The sequence below is a fragment of the Lactuca serriola genome, chromosome 6, assembly GCF_051521515.1.
Source record: "Lactuca serriola cultivar US96UC23 chromosome 6, Lser_US96UC23_V15, whole genome shotgun sequence".
NCBI classification, from domain to species: domain Eukaryota; kingdom Viridiplantae; phylum Streptophyta; class Magnoliopsida; order Asterales; family Asteraceae; genus Lactuca; species Lactuca serriola.
Genome location: NC_136413.1, coordinates 62,782,192 through 62,799,294, shown reverse-complemented (window position 1 = coordinate 62,799,294; position 17,103 = coordinate 62,782,192). Strand labels below are relative to the sequence as shown.

The window sequence follows — 17,103 nt, the reverse complement described above, 5'->3', positions numbered from 1 at the left end:
TTTTTTTCTGTAGTTAATTATTTTCTATACTAATGCAATTTAAATTAACCATTTTTCTATATCAAAAATGTTGTATATGAAGGGCTAAGAAATCGGGTTAAAGCCATAGCCTACCTCATTGAGTTAGTGGGCTAAAGAAATCGGACTCAAATAGTTATGAGCCCAATCACTGGAGCCACATTTTCTCAGCACTAACAAAACCTTTACCCAGCAGTTAATATTTATAATTAAGAAAATATGATATACATAAGTAATGGTTGGAACAAAGCTGTAGAAATTAGAAAAGAAATCCTTATTCAGCTGTTTTCTAATTGGTAAAAATCATTGTTCATATGTTGTGATCGGTTCATGTTATTGTGGAAAAGGCACTAAGATTTGTAATGGAACTTTTTGTTTAATGATTTTCACTCTTTCAATTAGATTCTTGGAATAGAAGGCATGGTTAACTTTGTTTAATTAGTAGACACCGACATCATTTGTGATGTCAACCGAATCTATTGGTCACACAATCACAGCGGGTACAAAGTGTAAAATGGATGAGTTTTACAAAATGTAGGATTGAAAGGAACGTGAATCATCTCATATGGTTGTATGGCCCTTAGTACAACATATGATATGATTGTATCTCAAGACAAGTGTTTCTTTTGTTTGTTATTGAGATCCAAAACGCTAGCACATGACACTTGGATGTTGTCAAGTACCTCGTTCATGAATGGATAGTTGTATAAGGAACCAACTCGGTCCCTTTTTGCATTTATGAAATTCCTAACCTCTTAATCTAATTAACATTTGCGATGTGTAAATTCTAAGACCCTTGTATTTCAGATCAGAAATACAAACAATCAAACTGACAAATAATATTTAAAACTATATGTGGAATAGTTGCCGATAATAAATCAAATTAATATTATAGTTATCACGTTTTGTCCAAAAATCATATCAATCATTCGTGATCAGATCTGATTATAAAAAAGATAGAAGGAAGACCGTTCCGTTGTCAAACGAAATGATAACGTAAAGCCAACCGTGTAGTTGCTGACTGCTGCGTCAACTCGTGTAAAACTTCACAGAGAATCTCATGTGTTTAAAGGTTTTTACGTCTCTCTAAGATTGTAAGCTTCGACGTAAAATCAAAGAGTTTATGTAGAACATCCTCTGTTCCAACAACCATGGAAGAAGCGATGAACACAAAGTGATTACTCCAAAAAAAAGACGAAACTAGATTTTGCAGTTTGCAGAAATCCCAGAGGCTGAGAAAGAGGACAGGACGATTTTTGGTGTGTGGAATACGGATCTAGGGGAATTGTATTTATGGTTGTAGAAACTCTAGAAAGCTGCAAAAAATATGGATGTGTGATGATGACGACCTTATCACGATGGAAGTCAATGCCTAGTCAACGTTGACCGAGTGGGTCCAACCGACTCGCCCGAACTCGTCAAAAATAAAATCTCCTCAATTCCTAATTCTTAATATTATTTTTTGACTGTGACTGCCATTTCATGCATTTACGTTTACGGCCAGGCTAAACGCGTTCGTGTGGCTTGGCCCATCTATTCTCTTGTCTCTACTAAAGTCTTTTAGTGGTTTATCAAGAGAATGACCTTATAAAGATATAAAATTTCTTCATCCACCAATATGGAATAAAAGAAAATTACCAACTTGCATTATCCTTTATAATTTCCAACAACATGTTCTTGTGTTTAATCAATATCTTAGGTCGATTTTGGCTTTAGGAATTATAATTTGTTTTGTTTGTTTGTTTGTTTGTTTGTTTGTTTTTTCATTTTAATTGTTCATGTGAAATACACGTTGGGGCCTTAGAGCAACTTGCATTATCTTTCATAATTTCAACAACATGTTCTTGTGTTTAATCAATATGTTAGGTTTATTTTGGTCTTAGGATTTGTAATTTATTTTATTGTTTTTTTAATAGTTCATGTCAAATACACATTCACACCTTAGAGCCATCAAGATGGTGCAATAGTAATCGTTTAAGGATAAAGCATTCCAATTGTGTTATGTTATGTATATGAATGACGACACACAATATAATATGTTAGGAACAATGAAGAACTAATAAATCACCTGGTTCACACGATTAGTGTAATGGTGTTGGGTCCACGATCGAAGTACATATATTTTTACTCGTTATGTAATATGATTTATGTTTTCATACGGTCACAGTCTTCAGACTCTACAACTTAACAATTATATTATTTTTAAATTTTATGTTTTATTTCATACTTGATAAACAAACACTTGACGATTGCTATTGTGAACTAATGTTAAATCATTAGTAATACCAAAAGCAAACAAGTCAAAAAATAATATATCGATTTGTTGCAAACAATAAATATTAGATTATCAAGCTTCATCTAAATATCATATTAATCATTCACAATCATATATAGGCAGAAGAAGACTATCCTATTATCAGGCGAATTAGCAGACGAAGCAAAAAATTAAACCAACATTAAGATTGCATATTCTTTACGGATAACTGCACGAAAGAACTTATGTCCTTAATAGTTTTTACATCATCAAGGTCTTAAACAACGTAAAACTCATGATTTAATATGGATTATAATTCTTTCTAACAGTTATGGAGGAAACGATAAATAACAAAGTGAATACTCTGAAAAACAGAATCTAGAATAACTTATTGCCGAATTCACAGAGATAGAAAAGAGAATAAGACGACTCAATTTTGGTTTGTGGAATACTGGAATACGCCTCTAAGAGAGTTGTATTTATAGAGTTGTATTTATAGTCGTGAACGTGGGACTCTGACGACGACAACTATATCACAACACGTGTCATACGGTTTTGTCAAGTGCTTATCCACGAAGTTAACACATTTTTTAGGGTCAGAACCCCAATTGGAAATATTCATCTAAATCGCATCCTTTCATGAACCTCATGTGTACGGCCCAGCTTGGCAAGCATGTGGGTTTGGCCCACCTTTAACCCATCAAAGCCTTTGAAGACTAAGGTCAAGGGATTTCTTATAAACCCCTTTAAACTTCTTTGGCCCCACCTATATGAAACAAAGGAAATTGCCACATAAAGTACATGTATGTAAAACACATATTTTATATATGTTTGAATCAATTTTTTAAGTGGAAAAACCATCTTTAGTAAAAAAAAAAATCATTGATGTCTTGGTGGCTTGTAGAGGTGGGTTTAGGTTTGTCTTGCCACATGAAACGTTTTTATTGGGGAAAGTCGGGTGATAATTTAAGACTTAAGGGAGTGATTTTCGAGCTCTGCCAATTGTGTTGAGCTCAACCTAAACCAAACACATTTACCAAGCCTTTGTTGAGGAGAGAGGAACGACAACAAGCTGCCAAGAAGAAACGGCAACTCCATCTCATCCTTTTTCACCTCCACCCCTTCCCATCCCAACCTTTCCAAGCCTTTGATGAACTCACTCCCTTGAGTTTAAGGAGTTAAGCATTGTTAACATATAGTATAAGATTTAGTTGTTTGATATGATGTTGACACATTTTAATTTAATTGAATGAAATAATCAAAGTGTTACCTATCGTTCCAATACTTTACCTTACCTTTGAGTAACAACTTTTGATCAATTGCTAATTACTTTCCTAGATCGGCCTTAATTGGTCTCTTCTAGGTTCACGGGCCTACTACACTTACGTTGAAGAGTGAAGACTCATTTTAAAATATTGTCGGTGCTAGTGTGAAAAGATCATAACTAATTAATTAATTACCTTGTGACAAAAGAAAATATGTATGTTTCATAATTTCATATGTATTGGGGCCCTTAAAGAATATTTCCACTATACATTTTATTTTCCACAAGTTTCACCAAGACTCTAGAAAATGAAATTTACTCCATGACATGACATTTTCCATGGAAGGGAAATAAAGTTTTACTCTTTTTACATTGGAAAAAACTATCAAAGTTTAATGCTTAAAAGAAAAAGTTGCAAACTTTTTTCTTTATGAAAAAAGATAGTGACATTTGGAGAGCAACTTCCATGGAAACCAACTGGTTTGGAGTCATGTTCCACTTCCTTTTCAAGAAATTTCTCGGTAACCACCAAAGTCCTTCTTCAATTCTTCCTTTTCTTCTTCAAATTGTGTCCTCATCTCCACACATTTTAACAAATTACCATAAATAATTTCACACTACAATCACTATCATCTACCCATCACCATTATAAATCACTTCCCTTAGAAAAGAGTTACTTACAGTTCTATCAATGGCGAAGGTAGTTTAGTTATCTACTTATCTGCTGCTCTCAACTCCATTGATTACAACTTTTGACTTTACCTCAGTCGGGTTTTGATTTTCTAAGTGGGTTTTGCACTTTTGCAGAAGAAGAACCAGAGAAATGACAATGAGAAGCAGGTCAACGGTGGCCGGAAAAACAAAGACGACGGTGGTTGTGTAACAGTGGTTCTCAAGATCGACTTGCATTGCAAAGGTTGCGCCGATAAAATCGTTAAAGCTGTTCGTTCTCTCGATGGTAATCCATTTATAAGCTGACAACTCGGTTTCATTTCGAATTTCAATGGCTGTTGTATCATCTATGTTTGTTTCTTACTAAATATGGCTTCTGTAACAATTACAGATTTTGATTTGTGGGTTTGGATTCGTTTTTATGTTTTGTATCTATAGGTGTGGAGTCAGCCAAGACAGGAAACATCGAGCTGAAGAAAATCACGGTGATCGGTAAAGTAGATCCGGTGGAGCTCCGGCAGAAGGTTGAGGGGATGATAAAGAAGAAGGTGGACTTGGTATCTCCGGTAAATGAAGGTGAAAAAAGCAACCAGCTTTCCGGTGGCGGTGGCGGAGAACAGAAGAAACAACGAAAACAGTTTCCGGTGACAACGACGGCGTTGAAGGTACCATTACATTGCCAGGGATGCATCGACAAGATTCAGAAGATTGTCAGCAAAACCGAGGGTAATAACGTAATTTTGTATTTCAAAAGTCAATAAGCAATAAGCATAATGTGATTACAAACGGTGTTAACTAACGGGGAAAACTTTGACAGGGTTTATAGATATGTCAATCGACAAGAGCAACGATTTGGTGATGGTGAAAGGAGGAATAGACGTGGATGCGTTAACGGAGGAGCTCAAGGGTAAACTGAAGAAGAAAGTTGATATTGTTACGGCGAAGAAGGACGGCGGTGGTGGCGGTGAGAAGAAGGAAAAGGGTGGCGGTGGTGACGGAGAGCGGAAGGAAAATGGTGGTGGGGGACGGGGTGTGGATGTGCATAAGATGGAGCACTTTTTTGGTCAAGGTCAATACACGTACCCTCAGTATGTAAATGGGCCGGAGTATGTGTTCAATTACATGCATGCCACTCAGATGTTTAATGACGAAAACCCTAATGCGTGTGTTGTTATGTGATAGAATGTAAAAGTCTAGAAGAAGTTGTTGGAGCTTGAACTAGTATTGGAAACAAGAAAGAAAGGGATAATGTATTTCGAGGGTAATTAAGTTTTGTAATTATATATTTAGTTTCTTTTATAAATTTTAATGATTAATAAATTTATATAAAATATTTAATAAATTTATTCGTTGGAGAATGGACCGAGCACAATATCAAGAATCTCACAAGAATTTTAAGATGTTTTCATGCATCTTCGGGTCTAAAAGTCAATTTCTATAAATCTAGAGTCTTTGGAGTGGGAGCAAATTCGGATGAAGTTGCTCGTTAGGCATCACCTTTTGGATGCGAACCAATAATTTTTCCATTTAACTATCTCGGGGTACCAGTGGGTGCCAACATGCGTCTTAAGAAACATTGGCAACCGGTGATTGAAAGATTTCAAAATAAACTTACCCATTGGAAATTAAAGACTTTATCTTTTGGCGGGAGATTAACACTCATAAAGTCAGTCCTCAGGAACCTTCCTACATACTTCATGTCTTTTTTTTTTGCACCTATAGGTATCATTGACAAATTAGAAAAGTTGAGGCATCGGTTCTTGTGGGGTGGTTCAGAAGGTCAGTCCAAGATTTATTGGGTATCTTGGAATAAAATCATTGCTAATTAACAAGACAGCAGGGGGCTTAGGATTTGGATCGATAAAGGCTTTCAACTTTGATCATTAAATTGTGGTGGAGGTTCAGATCGGAACCTGAGTCGATTTAGGCAAAAGCAATTTCAAGTATGCATAAACTGACGGGCAAACCGGACCACATCTTTTCTTTAAAAACTCTGACTGGGGTTTGGAATAATATCGCATGCTCACAAAAGGATTTGGATAAATGCAGAATTACTCTTGGGAAGGTGCTTAAAAATCAATCAATGAGATGAGGGAGTGGATTGGAGATGTCCTCTTACAACCATAGGAGACTATCAGGTCAATGTTTTGAGGAAAAAATTGGATAATTGCATTCCAGTTAATATTGGAAGATTTGAATGGGTGAAAGAGGTCCCGATTAAAGTAAATACTTTTATCTGGCGTGCAAAACAGGGTCGGATTCAAACTACAGAAGCCCTAGCGACAAGAGGGGTCAATGTGAATTCTACAACCTGTTGTCAATGCAGTGATGAGGAGGAATCACCGGACCATGTACTGATTCAATGCTCGCATGCTTAAACGATATGGAACTGGATTTTAAAATGGTATAATGTCCAACATGCAAACTTTTCCTCAATTCATGGTGTTCTTGATTTTGCTTCAAATTGGGGTAATTGTCCGAAAAAAAGGAGGTTGCTAGGCATCTGTTATGCAGTTGTTTGGAACATTTGGAAATCACGGAATGAACGAGTGTTTAACAACAAAAGGATGCATCCATCTAAAGTGGCAGATCTTATTATTTCTACAATATACACTTGGGAGAAATACAGGGGCAAAACGGAAACAATTAGATGGTCTGAATGGTGTTTAAACCCTTTCATTGGGTTGTAGTTCATCTTGTTTTCATTACATCCGTTTCAATTTTCATTGTATGTTTTTCCTAGCATCTTGTTGGGGAGTCCCTCTTATATATATATATATATATATATATATATATATATATATATATATATATATATATATATATATTTCATTTGTTGGTTCAAAAAAAAAATATAAAATATTTAAAAATCGATTTGTAATTAATAGTTTTTCTGCTTTTTTGAGATTTCTTCGACAATCAATAAGCTTGTTAGGCTAAGGGGTATGATCACACCCAACCTATGGAAAAAGTGATGACACCTCATTGTCATGTCAGCTCCACTATCAACCTACTACCAACACACTAACTCTTGGAAATGGTCACCACTCCACATCATTTTTTTTTCTTTTTTTACATTAGAATAATTTAAAAAATAACTATTAAACAAAAATAAAAATATAAATATTAATTAAAAATATTTTACATTAATTTAAAAAACAGAAATTTAAAATCTACATTACTTAAAAAAAACATAATAATTTAAAACTTAAATTACTAAAAAAAACATAGATAATATTACTTGTCGTCTCCTCGTCGTCATCGTCATCGTCAACCTCGTCGTCGTCATTGCCACCGTGTTGATGGAGTTGCCTTTGCCATATATGCCCAGTCAAATCATAACGTAAATTGTGATGTGTTTCACTGTTTTGTATTTCCAAAAGTCGTGTGAAGTATGTAGGGCTGCCGATTTGTATTACTGCAAGTGGGTTAATAATATCTTTCGGATTATACATACAAATAGCCTCACCCTCTTCTTCTATTATCATGTTATGTAAAATAACACAAGCAGTCAACACCTTCGTCAATTTTGCCTTATCCCATGACCGTGCCAGATGTTTGATAATGTGCCACTTTTGTTTGAGGACCCCAAACGCCCGTTCCACATCCTTCCTTGCCGATTCTTGTGCTAACTTGAACAATTTTCGTTTTTCATCGGCCGTAAATGAGTACGACTTGACAAACATAGCGTACTCTGGATATATCCCATCACCAAGGTAATACCCATAGTTATATTGATGTTCATTCACAACGAACGACATGTTTGGTGCTTTACCCTGCAACATATCATTAACTATCGAAGAGGCTCCAAGCACATTCAGGTCGTTGTTTGACCCCGCCATACCAAAGAATGCATGCCAAAACCATAGGTCATGTGAAGCAATGACCTCTAGTATAATAGTCGGCACACCATGATCACCTCGTGTGAATTGACCTCGCCATGCATTGCGACAATTTGCCCACTCTCAATGTATACAATCAATGCTGCCAAGCATTCCTAGTAAGCCATGTTTAGCTTCATGTGCGGCATACAATTGTTCAATATCATTTCTAGTTGGATGTCGCAAATATATGTCACCATAAAGCTCTATGACATACTCACAAAAAAGATAAGCACATTATCGTCCGGTCCTCTCAAACATTTTCAGATACTCATCTGACGCATCTGCGGCTATGCCGTATGCTAATTGTCTAAGGGATGCTGTGCATTTTTGTATTGTACTAAGTTTACCTCTTGTATCACATCTCAATTGAAAAAACTCATAATTGTTTTCCAAATCTCTAGCTATACGTAAAAATAAATTTCTACTAATACGGAATCGGTCTTCAAATTTTAATTGATCGTACAAACTATTAGGGACAAAGTAATCATGTACCAAAAGCTCGTTGTCACACCCCCAAATCGGGACGACGAAAACGTCCCGGGGGGGGTGACTTCATCTTGTAATATCATAACAATTGACTATGAATGAAACATAGCAACCATCATCATCATACATTAAAGATATCAACATACATAGTTTACATCATTGTGTTTGCTTACAAAATATATCCAAAATAGCATAATGTATGATAAATAAAAAATACATCAAATATCAAAATTCCTTAGCTGCCAACCTACTTAGTGAGTTCTTGAGAATACAAGTCGTTTTAAAAAGCGTCAACATAGAATGTTGATGAGTTCATAAGCATGTTTGTAAGAAAACTTTGTAATAGTTTGTAACTTCCAGAAAATCCAATATTTTCTTGTAAAAATAGTTTGTAAGTCTCATTTCAAATCATGTATAATTGCATGCATATTCTTTGTTTATCTTGTTTGAAAATATATAGAGAGTGATTCCCAGAAAATCCTGTATTTTCTTTTATACGAAAAATTGTGGTCTTAAACCCTAAGGCCCGAGTGGTGAAATTAGATGCAAAATATTCGACGCATAGTTTCGTACTTCGTAATGAGTAGAGTATATGTATTGCATAAATTTTTAATATAATATTGATATTGTCTATGTGAGTCGTTACAACCATACTAATATGACGAGAGCGCCTGTCTTGACATTCTTCAGGCGTCGGTTTCTAAAGATAATTGTCACCCTAGACTGGCCTGTCTAGCTGTAACGAGCAACTCAGGTGTGGGGGTGTCAACAGTGGCGGACGCAGACTGTTTTAGTAGGGGTGTCCCTCGTACTTCAAGCGGGTGCACCTAATAGAAAAAACCAAAAAAAAAAAATTTACACTGCGTGCCGGAAATTGAGCAGTGGCCCGGGACCCCAAATGCCCTACATAGGTCCGCCACTGGGTGTCAACCCCATATAGATCTATATACAATATCCTGCTATCCCTCCATGAAACTTTGGTTATAACTATAAGACATACTATGTACACTAAATAATGTTACTAGAGTGTATTTTCGACCTATAAATTATAAGTGACAAAAGTATTCCTTTTTACAATAAGTGTCAAAAATAATCCATTTTTATCATTTTAGTCAAATATAGCCTAATTTTACCAAAAATGTCAATAAAGGCCCAAATTTTACTAAAATGCCAAAAGTGGCCCAATATTATCTAAAATGTCAATAATGGCCCAGTTTTACCAAAAATGTCAATAAAGGCCCAAATTTTACTAAATGCCAAAAGTGGCCCAATATTATCCAAAATGTCAATAATGGCCCATTATTACCAAGAATGTCGAAAATGGCCCAATAATGTCGAAATTGTAAAAAATAGCTCAATAATACCGAAATTGTCGAAAATGGCTCAATAATACCGAAATTGTCGAAAATGACCCGTTTTTACTAAAGTTGTCAAAAATAGCCCATTTTTACAAAAATATTCATTTAAGGCCCATTTTTACAAAAGTGTTCAAAATGGCCCATATTTACTAAAAAGTCCATTTTCGGCCCATAAATCAAGAATAACCCAATTTTACTTTTATTGTCAAAAATGGTCCCTCTTTACCGAAGATGACCAAAGATAACCTATTTTTCACTTTATATTCAAATGTAGTCGATTTTTACTTTTTTTTGTCTCATGGTGAATTTTAAAGCGTTTTTAACATAACAACCAACCATAAGAAGTTACACAAGGTAACTTATTTCAAACAACTTAAGACTTGGATAAATCTCGAGTTTTTGGAGTATATGCATGTAATAACAACATTTCATCACACATATCATATAACACATGCACATGCAAGCAAATATACATAGATCTTTCACAAGATTAGACTTGTATCCTCCCCCAAAAGAAAGAAAACTTGAAAAATAGGGGTATAAAGATCACCTTGGGGGCTTTTTCGGTTTGGAAGAGAATATGGTGAAAGTTTTCGGCCTAACTTGCTTCCTTGAGATGGTTTTCAAAGTTAAGGGGCTCTAGAGAAACATATGCACGAAAATAGAGTAGTTTGAGGAATAAGCTTAGTGCAAGATGGAAATAAAACAACTTGAGTGTAATATAGACTTACCAAGTTAATGATCTTTGAAGAGGAATTATTTAACACACTAGCACACTCACGAAATTTTGAGAAAGAGGGTGAAGAAGTTCTTGAGAGTTGAGAGGAAATGAGAAGTGAAGTTAAGTTTGAAATGGTTTGTGGGGAGTAAGAGGGAGGATCGACCGATCTTTATAGAAGAGAGAGAGAGAGAGAAGAGATTAGAATGTTAATGCATGGTGGTTAATAAGCTTTTGCATAGAAGTATGCAAGATAAATGCATAGTTACATGTTGTACCATATGGAGGTGGCACCCCAAAAGTCAACCCCCTCTCATTTGTTTACTCTTTTTTTTATTAAAAATTCGATTGGTTAGGGGGGGGGGGAAGAAAAATATTTAGGCTTGGTTTTGAAGGGTAACCGAGAACCCCTAGGCCCAATAGTGTTTTCGGTTGGCACAAGGTTATTGTGCATGGTTTGGGCCCAAGAATAGTTTCGGTTCAATTCTATTCCAAAAGAAATGTATTAGGCCCAATAAGGATTTTTGGTTTAGGTGAGAGATCCTAATAGAGATATTTGGCCTATTAGGGCCCAAAGAATGGTCTTTGGCTCAATGAGACTAAATAGAGGAGTTTTCGGACCAAAATATTTCCTAATAGAGGTATTCAACCCATTAAGCTTTGAAATAATTATTCACGGCCCAATAAGGGTCTTACCGCCCAAAACTATGTCAAATAAGAATTTTTGGCCCAAATATGGGTTCTCGGCCCATATAAAGGTTAAATAGGGCTTTTGGCCCAAGAAGGGCCCAATAAGAAGGTCTTGGTCCATTAAGAGGTTTGAACCGAGAAGTCAGGGTTAAGACCCAAAGTTGAGTGGACATAGCTTATTGGGTTAGATTTTGGGCTTACAAGAGGAAGTTTCGACATGAATCACAAATTTTGGATGTATAAACTTGTATAGTACCGAAGTTAATTTATACTACACGTAGTGTCACTTAGTTACACAAAGAAACTATTTGTACATGGATAGAAATTCCTAGCCCTAAAATGCTAGTTGTGACACTCGTGTGCCGCCATACGATCCCTATTTATCGAAATTCTATGCTTCCTCTTGGTATTTGAACTTTCGCCTCTTTTTTGCACCCTATTGCGTGCTGCGGACAACAACGTGTGCAACACCAAGTCAACTTCATCAGAGCTACCATCATCATCAGATGAAGAAGAAGAAATCTAATTCGCGAAATTATTCATATCTATGTTTGACAGTGTGTTTGAAGAAAGGAATAGAAATATGTTTGTTTGAAAGAGGGAATAGAAATATATTTGTGATGTGAATGGAAATGTGTTTGTTTATTGTGTATGTATTATATATATATATATATATATATATATATATATATATATATATATATATATATATATATATATATGTGTGTGTGTGTGTGTTAAGTTTTTGTTTGATTTTTAATTGGTAACGGTCAAAGGAAAAGGAAAAGGAAAAAGAACGGTAGAAAAATAACCAATCACGTGCCACCCACGCCACAAGGCACCTACGCACACCTGGGGTGGTGTTCACGTGTAGGTGGCTTTGCCACGTAGGTGCTACGCGTAGCCACCTCCCAACCATACCGCAAAGCCTTAGGGTAATCAAAATTTCCCAATTGACACTACTACAAAAAAATACATGGGACCCTCTAGAAAGGACCCGGTTTTGAAAAAAAATGGGTTTTATTAATAGGGAAATAGAGGATTTTCATTTATGACCCGGTTTAAAATAAGTGACCACAGTTTTATACTCTTTGGATGACCCTTTTTGCCTTTTTTTTTTTGAATTCATAGGCCCCGGTTAACAACCATGCTTTTTTACCGATGAATGAGCAAAAACTTGGTTTGTGAGATTAAGTTTTATCAACAATAACAACCGGGTTGTTCAACACCCTAAATAAGTAAGTATTCTCAATTAATTACGTATAAATCCGTATACTTCATCTCGTTTCAACAAACTACAATTTTTATATTCTTTTCTTTCACCATTACCTCTTTGCATTCTTTGCACGTTACTGATTCACCATCTTTTTTTACTTCAATTTTGAAAGGTATTGTGATTGCTATTTTAATTATGTTACATATTTATTTCAAAAGTTTGTATTTGTAAGTTATATTTTGTTAAAAGAGTTCTAGTTTTTTTATATTACATGATTATCACTATGCATTATTTTCAAATTACCGATTCATTATCACTTTCAACTTCACTTTCTTAGGGTATTGTGATTACTCTTTTATCTATGTTATATATTTATTTTATAAGTTTGCATTTAACTCCTGAGATCAAGTAGTTTTGTTAAAATATTTCTATTCTTTTATATAACAGGATTGCCGGCAGAAATCAATTGAACACGAAGCAAACTTTGCTAGCTTGATCTAATCTACACAAGGTAACATTTTTTTATCACTTTTAAGCAATCGTTTGTATTATTCTAAAGTTTATTTAATATTTTAGGTACATAATACATCACATGTTAACTCTATTTGACATAATTACCAAACCACCAACACATCACATAACTAGTTTACAAAAATATTGGTGGACATATGAGGTATGTCTACCAAATGGTGGAAAAGTCTACAAAAATTGGTCATTCTTGTATTGCAGTAAAGTTATTGTCATTTTTTATAGTAAACAATTCAAACAAATAATATAACGTTGGGATACTAAAACAAATAATATAATAAAGCTAGACACCAGGAATAATTTGGAGAAAACCCAGCCTGCAATTAATAGCAAATGCATTAACCAAAATTATTTATCTCTTCAAGAGAGCAAGTAGTGATAGCAAAAAAAGTGAGTGCCCCCATTCAACTTCAGCCTACAATTAAGTACATATTTCAGTAATTGCAAATAAAATATGAACCATGAGATGAGATGATTAACGAAAAAAAACTCTAATCAGTTAAAATAGTCAAAATTGCTTTTTGTTTGGTTAGCATTGCTATTATTGCACAACTTTTTTAAAGTTATTTATTGTAGCATGACCAAATGAAAGTATCGTGCTATAAATTTATAAAAAACAAGTAAAATGAAACTACTTTGCTATTTTTTCAAATAACCCTTCAATATATTTACCTCAAGAGTCTTGGAACCCCACACTGGGAAATCACTTTTATGTGCTTTCATTATTCTCTCCAGCATATTTGATAATAAAAAGTCAGGTAAATATAAGTTGTAAACTATTTTTTTTGTCGAAATCACCAAAAGCATGAACTGATGTTGTAAACTAGATTATTTTGGTGGACATAATATTTTACCTAATCTTCTCTTCCGTTAAACAGCTAATTAAAGAGATTTTCTCATTTAATGATATTTTAGCATCTTAATGTGACACGTGTCATCATTTAAATGGGTATGATGATTGGTAGGAACAAAAATTAGGAGTATATTTAATTTCTCTTTGCAATTATACATGTTTGACAAGCAAAGTTAGAGTTAAAAACCAAAATTCGCAACGAACTACTTCAAATATCTCTAAAACACTAATTTTTGAATCTTACTAAACAAATATGTTGCAACCATACTTTGACATATCTTTCTCCTTCAAATGTTTAAGAATAAAGAAAAGTAGAAGCTTAGCATGGGAATTGAAATACATTGAAGTGAATTTTTAATATATTACCGTCAAGTCATGCAAAAACATGGTTATTGCATTTTATCATTATATTTTAAATTGTTATAAATATAAGAAAACATATTTTTCTTAAGTATTTTACGAGTGTTTTAAGTACAATGTTAGAAAGGTAAAAGTAATGGTTTTATTTATGCATATTCTTAATCGAGTTTGTTTGAGGAGACACTAACGTATTATTTTTGACATGTGTTTCGATTGACAAACAATTATAGTACAAATGAAAGCAATGCGTAGTAATGGGATGAAGAACGAAGAAGAGATGTTTATGCTAAAGAAATAGCTAGATAGTTTTCGTATAGTTTGTCTCTGATTATGTTGGAGTACCACATACTTGAATTAAACAATATGTTTTAGATTATTTAATAATTGTTTTTTTTAGATTTTCGTTTATTTTAAACTAAAAAATGCTTCTCCCCATTTCATTGGGGGGGGGGGGGGGGGGGGCAGTCAATGTTTTGCTTACAAAATTACAAGGGTTGTTTTTGAAAAAAAAACTCATAAGGACCATTTCTGTAATTCATTATCTACATAGGGACAAAAGCTCACTTTTTAAATTTTGTTATTAGGAAGGGGCATTTATGTATTTTTTTAAACATATGTAGCATTCCTATAAATATAATTTTGTACAAGGACCTATTATGTAAATTACAAGGATCGTTCTTGTAATTTGTTTTCTATGCAGGGACGAAACATGTGAAACCTGCAAATATGCGAAGACATGAAAAGTAAAGAGATAAAAAAAATATCGGTGTTCAAAATTGAGGGGCTAAAAGTGACATTTTATAGAGTGGGGGATGGAAAGTGACATTCAACAAAATGGTGGAAGGTGCGAACACACGAAAGTTTATGGATCATTTTTGTAATTTATGTTCTACATAAGACCAAACATGTGAAACCTGCAAACATGCGAAGACATGAAAGGTAAGAGATGAAAAATGTCGGGTGTTCAAAATTGAGGGTCTAAAAGTGATATTTTACAAAGTAAAGGATGAAAAGTGTCATTCGACAAAGTAAGTGGTGGAAAATGCAAACATATGAAAGTTTAGGGATCAAATATGCCAAAATTAGATAGTTTTGTGGCTAAAGTCTAAATAAGAAAGTTTATGGCAAAATTTTAAGAATATATTTGGTTGAAGTCTAAAATGATAAAATTTTGGGGCTAAAATATAACAATATAAAACTATGCCAAAATTTAAAATAAAATCTTTAATGTCAAAAGTCTAAAAGACTAAAACTTTACTATTAGTAACTACTTTTGTTTTAACATATATAATAATATTATCCATTATGGTTTATAAATGTTATTTTAAAACTTACACACGTTTATAAATGCTATCTCATTGCCATCACTATGCATGATGAGTTTGAAGCATTTCAACCATACAACAAAAAATGTTAGAATGAGAGAGGTTATGAAAAACAATGTTTTAAAAACCGGTTTGAACCGGTCGGTCGAACCGGTTGGACCGGGAACCGAGGGAGGGAGCGGTTCAACTATCACCGGTTTTACATTGATTTCTGAACCGGATTGAACCGGCCGGTTTTTAGAAAAACCCGGTTGAACCGGTCAAAATAAACCGGTTGAACCGGTTAATCCGAATAAAAACACATGAAAAATAATTATTTACATAATAAACTTTGATATTTTTTTTCTCAAATATATTTAGTTTTCTATAAATAAAAACATATGTTAAATGTTATAAAGTTTTTTGATGTGGTTGTATTCATCTAAAACTATATTTCGTTTCGGTATTATATTTTATTTTCTTTTTAGCGTATATCGATTGATGTAAAACACTAAAACTTATGATTATGTTTTATTTTAATGTATTTGATTCATTTACAACTTATTTTTATGTGTTTTTTAATGTTTGAACTTGTAAACATCAAATTCATAATTTATATATGTATGTATGTGTAGGAAAATAAAAAAAAACATGAAAAATATAGAAATCGGTTCACTCAGCGGTCGAACCGGTTAAACCGGGAACCGATCACCATACTGGTTCAACTAAAAAACCGGTTTTTAAAAACCGGTTAGGTCATTTACTTATGTTACTATGTTAGGGCATTAGGCTTTGGTATCATTTGGGGTTTGTATCTTGTTGCTTTGTGCTTTTATTCTCTTATTAATGTTTCACCTTCTATTAAATTGTATAGTTTGAAGAGATAGTATTTGATTTTAGAAAGAAAGATATTGACTTTGGGTGGTGTGGCAATTTTTCTTTATTTTGTTAAGAACAATTTAAAATTTAATTAAAATTGTTTTAATTTATGGCATTTGTTAGAATGTAAACAGCTTTGAAATAGATGCTTTGTTGTATCATACATTGCGAATGAAAATGGATTTTAGTTAGTTAATTAATCACTCTCAAACCATTTACTATGACAAACATTTGTTCTTTTTAGTGTTTATATTTTTGTTTTTTGAGATAATGATTTATGAGAGTAACAAACTTTTTTTTTTCACACTTGTTTATGGTGTTCGAAAAAATCATCATCGACTGTTTTCCGGCAACTCCCCGATCATCTCTCCGGCGAGTGTCCTGTCAACATGAGTTTTCCGACTAGTTCTTGGCACATCATATTAGATTTTTTTTGGAAATTTTCATGAAAACAAATTTTGGAAAATTTTATTAAAAATGATTTTGGGTTCAAATGATTTCAGGAACTTAAGACATGCATGAACACAAGAAATTAAGATCTGCAAATCGATTTCAAGAACATGCTTTTCGGTTCAAATGATTTTAGAAGATGTTCTCGAGTTCATCGCAAACGAGATCT

At 33.8% G+C, this 17,103-nt stretch overlaps 2 protein-coding genes across 2 annotated transcripts; one reads left to right on the top strand and one right to left on the bottom strand.

Annotated features, from left to right (window-relative positions):
* Nucleotides 1–4,081: 4,081 nt before the first annotated feature.
* On the top strand, nucleotides 4,082–5,566 carry LOC145058730 (heavy metal-associated isoprenylated plant protein 3-like). The gene is made up of 4 exons (XM_079006631.1): nucleotides 4,082–4,236; nucleotides 4,344–4,494; nucleotides 4,647–4,934; nucleotides 5,026–5,566. Exons 1-4 carry the CDS (start codon nucleotides 4,228–4,230, stop codon nucleotides 5,385–5,387), a joined length of 810 nt encoding a protein of 269 aa, XP_078862757.1. The 5' UTR covers nucleotides 4,082–4,227; the 3' UTR covers nucleotides 5,388–5,566.
* Nucleotides 5,567–7,381: 1,815 nt separating this feature from the next.
* LOC145059833 (uncharacterized) lies at nucleotides 7,382–8,050 on the bottom strand. The gene is made up of 2 exons (XM_079007610.1): nucleotides 7,450–8,050; nucleotides 7,382–7,389 (listed from the first exon to the last, which is right to left on the bottom strand). Exons 1-2 carry the CDS (start codon nucleotides 8,048–8,050, stop codon nucleotides 7,382–7,384), a joined length of 609 nt encoding a protein of 202 aa, XP_078863736.1.
* Between the last annotated feature and the right edge of the window lie 9,053 nt (nucleotides 8,051–17,103).

Bases quoted from the DNA above. Each gene is read 5' to 3' on its own strand.
- LOC145059833 (XM_079007610.1), bottom strand. From the start codon at position 8,050: ATGGCGGGGTCAAACAACGACCTGAATGTGCTTGGAGCCTCTTCGATA.
- LOC145058730 (XM_079006631.1), top strand. The intron at 4,495-4,646 runs GTAATCCATTTA...TTGTATCTATAG, and splicing joins AGCTGTTCGTTCTCTCGATG to GTGTGGAGTCAGCCAAGACA. The intron at 4,935-5,025 runs GTAATAACGTAA...AAACTTTGACAG, and splicing joins GATTGTCAGCAAAACCGAGG to GGTTTATAGATATGTCAATC.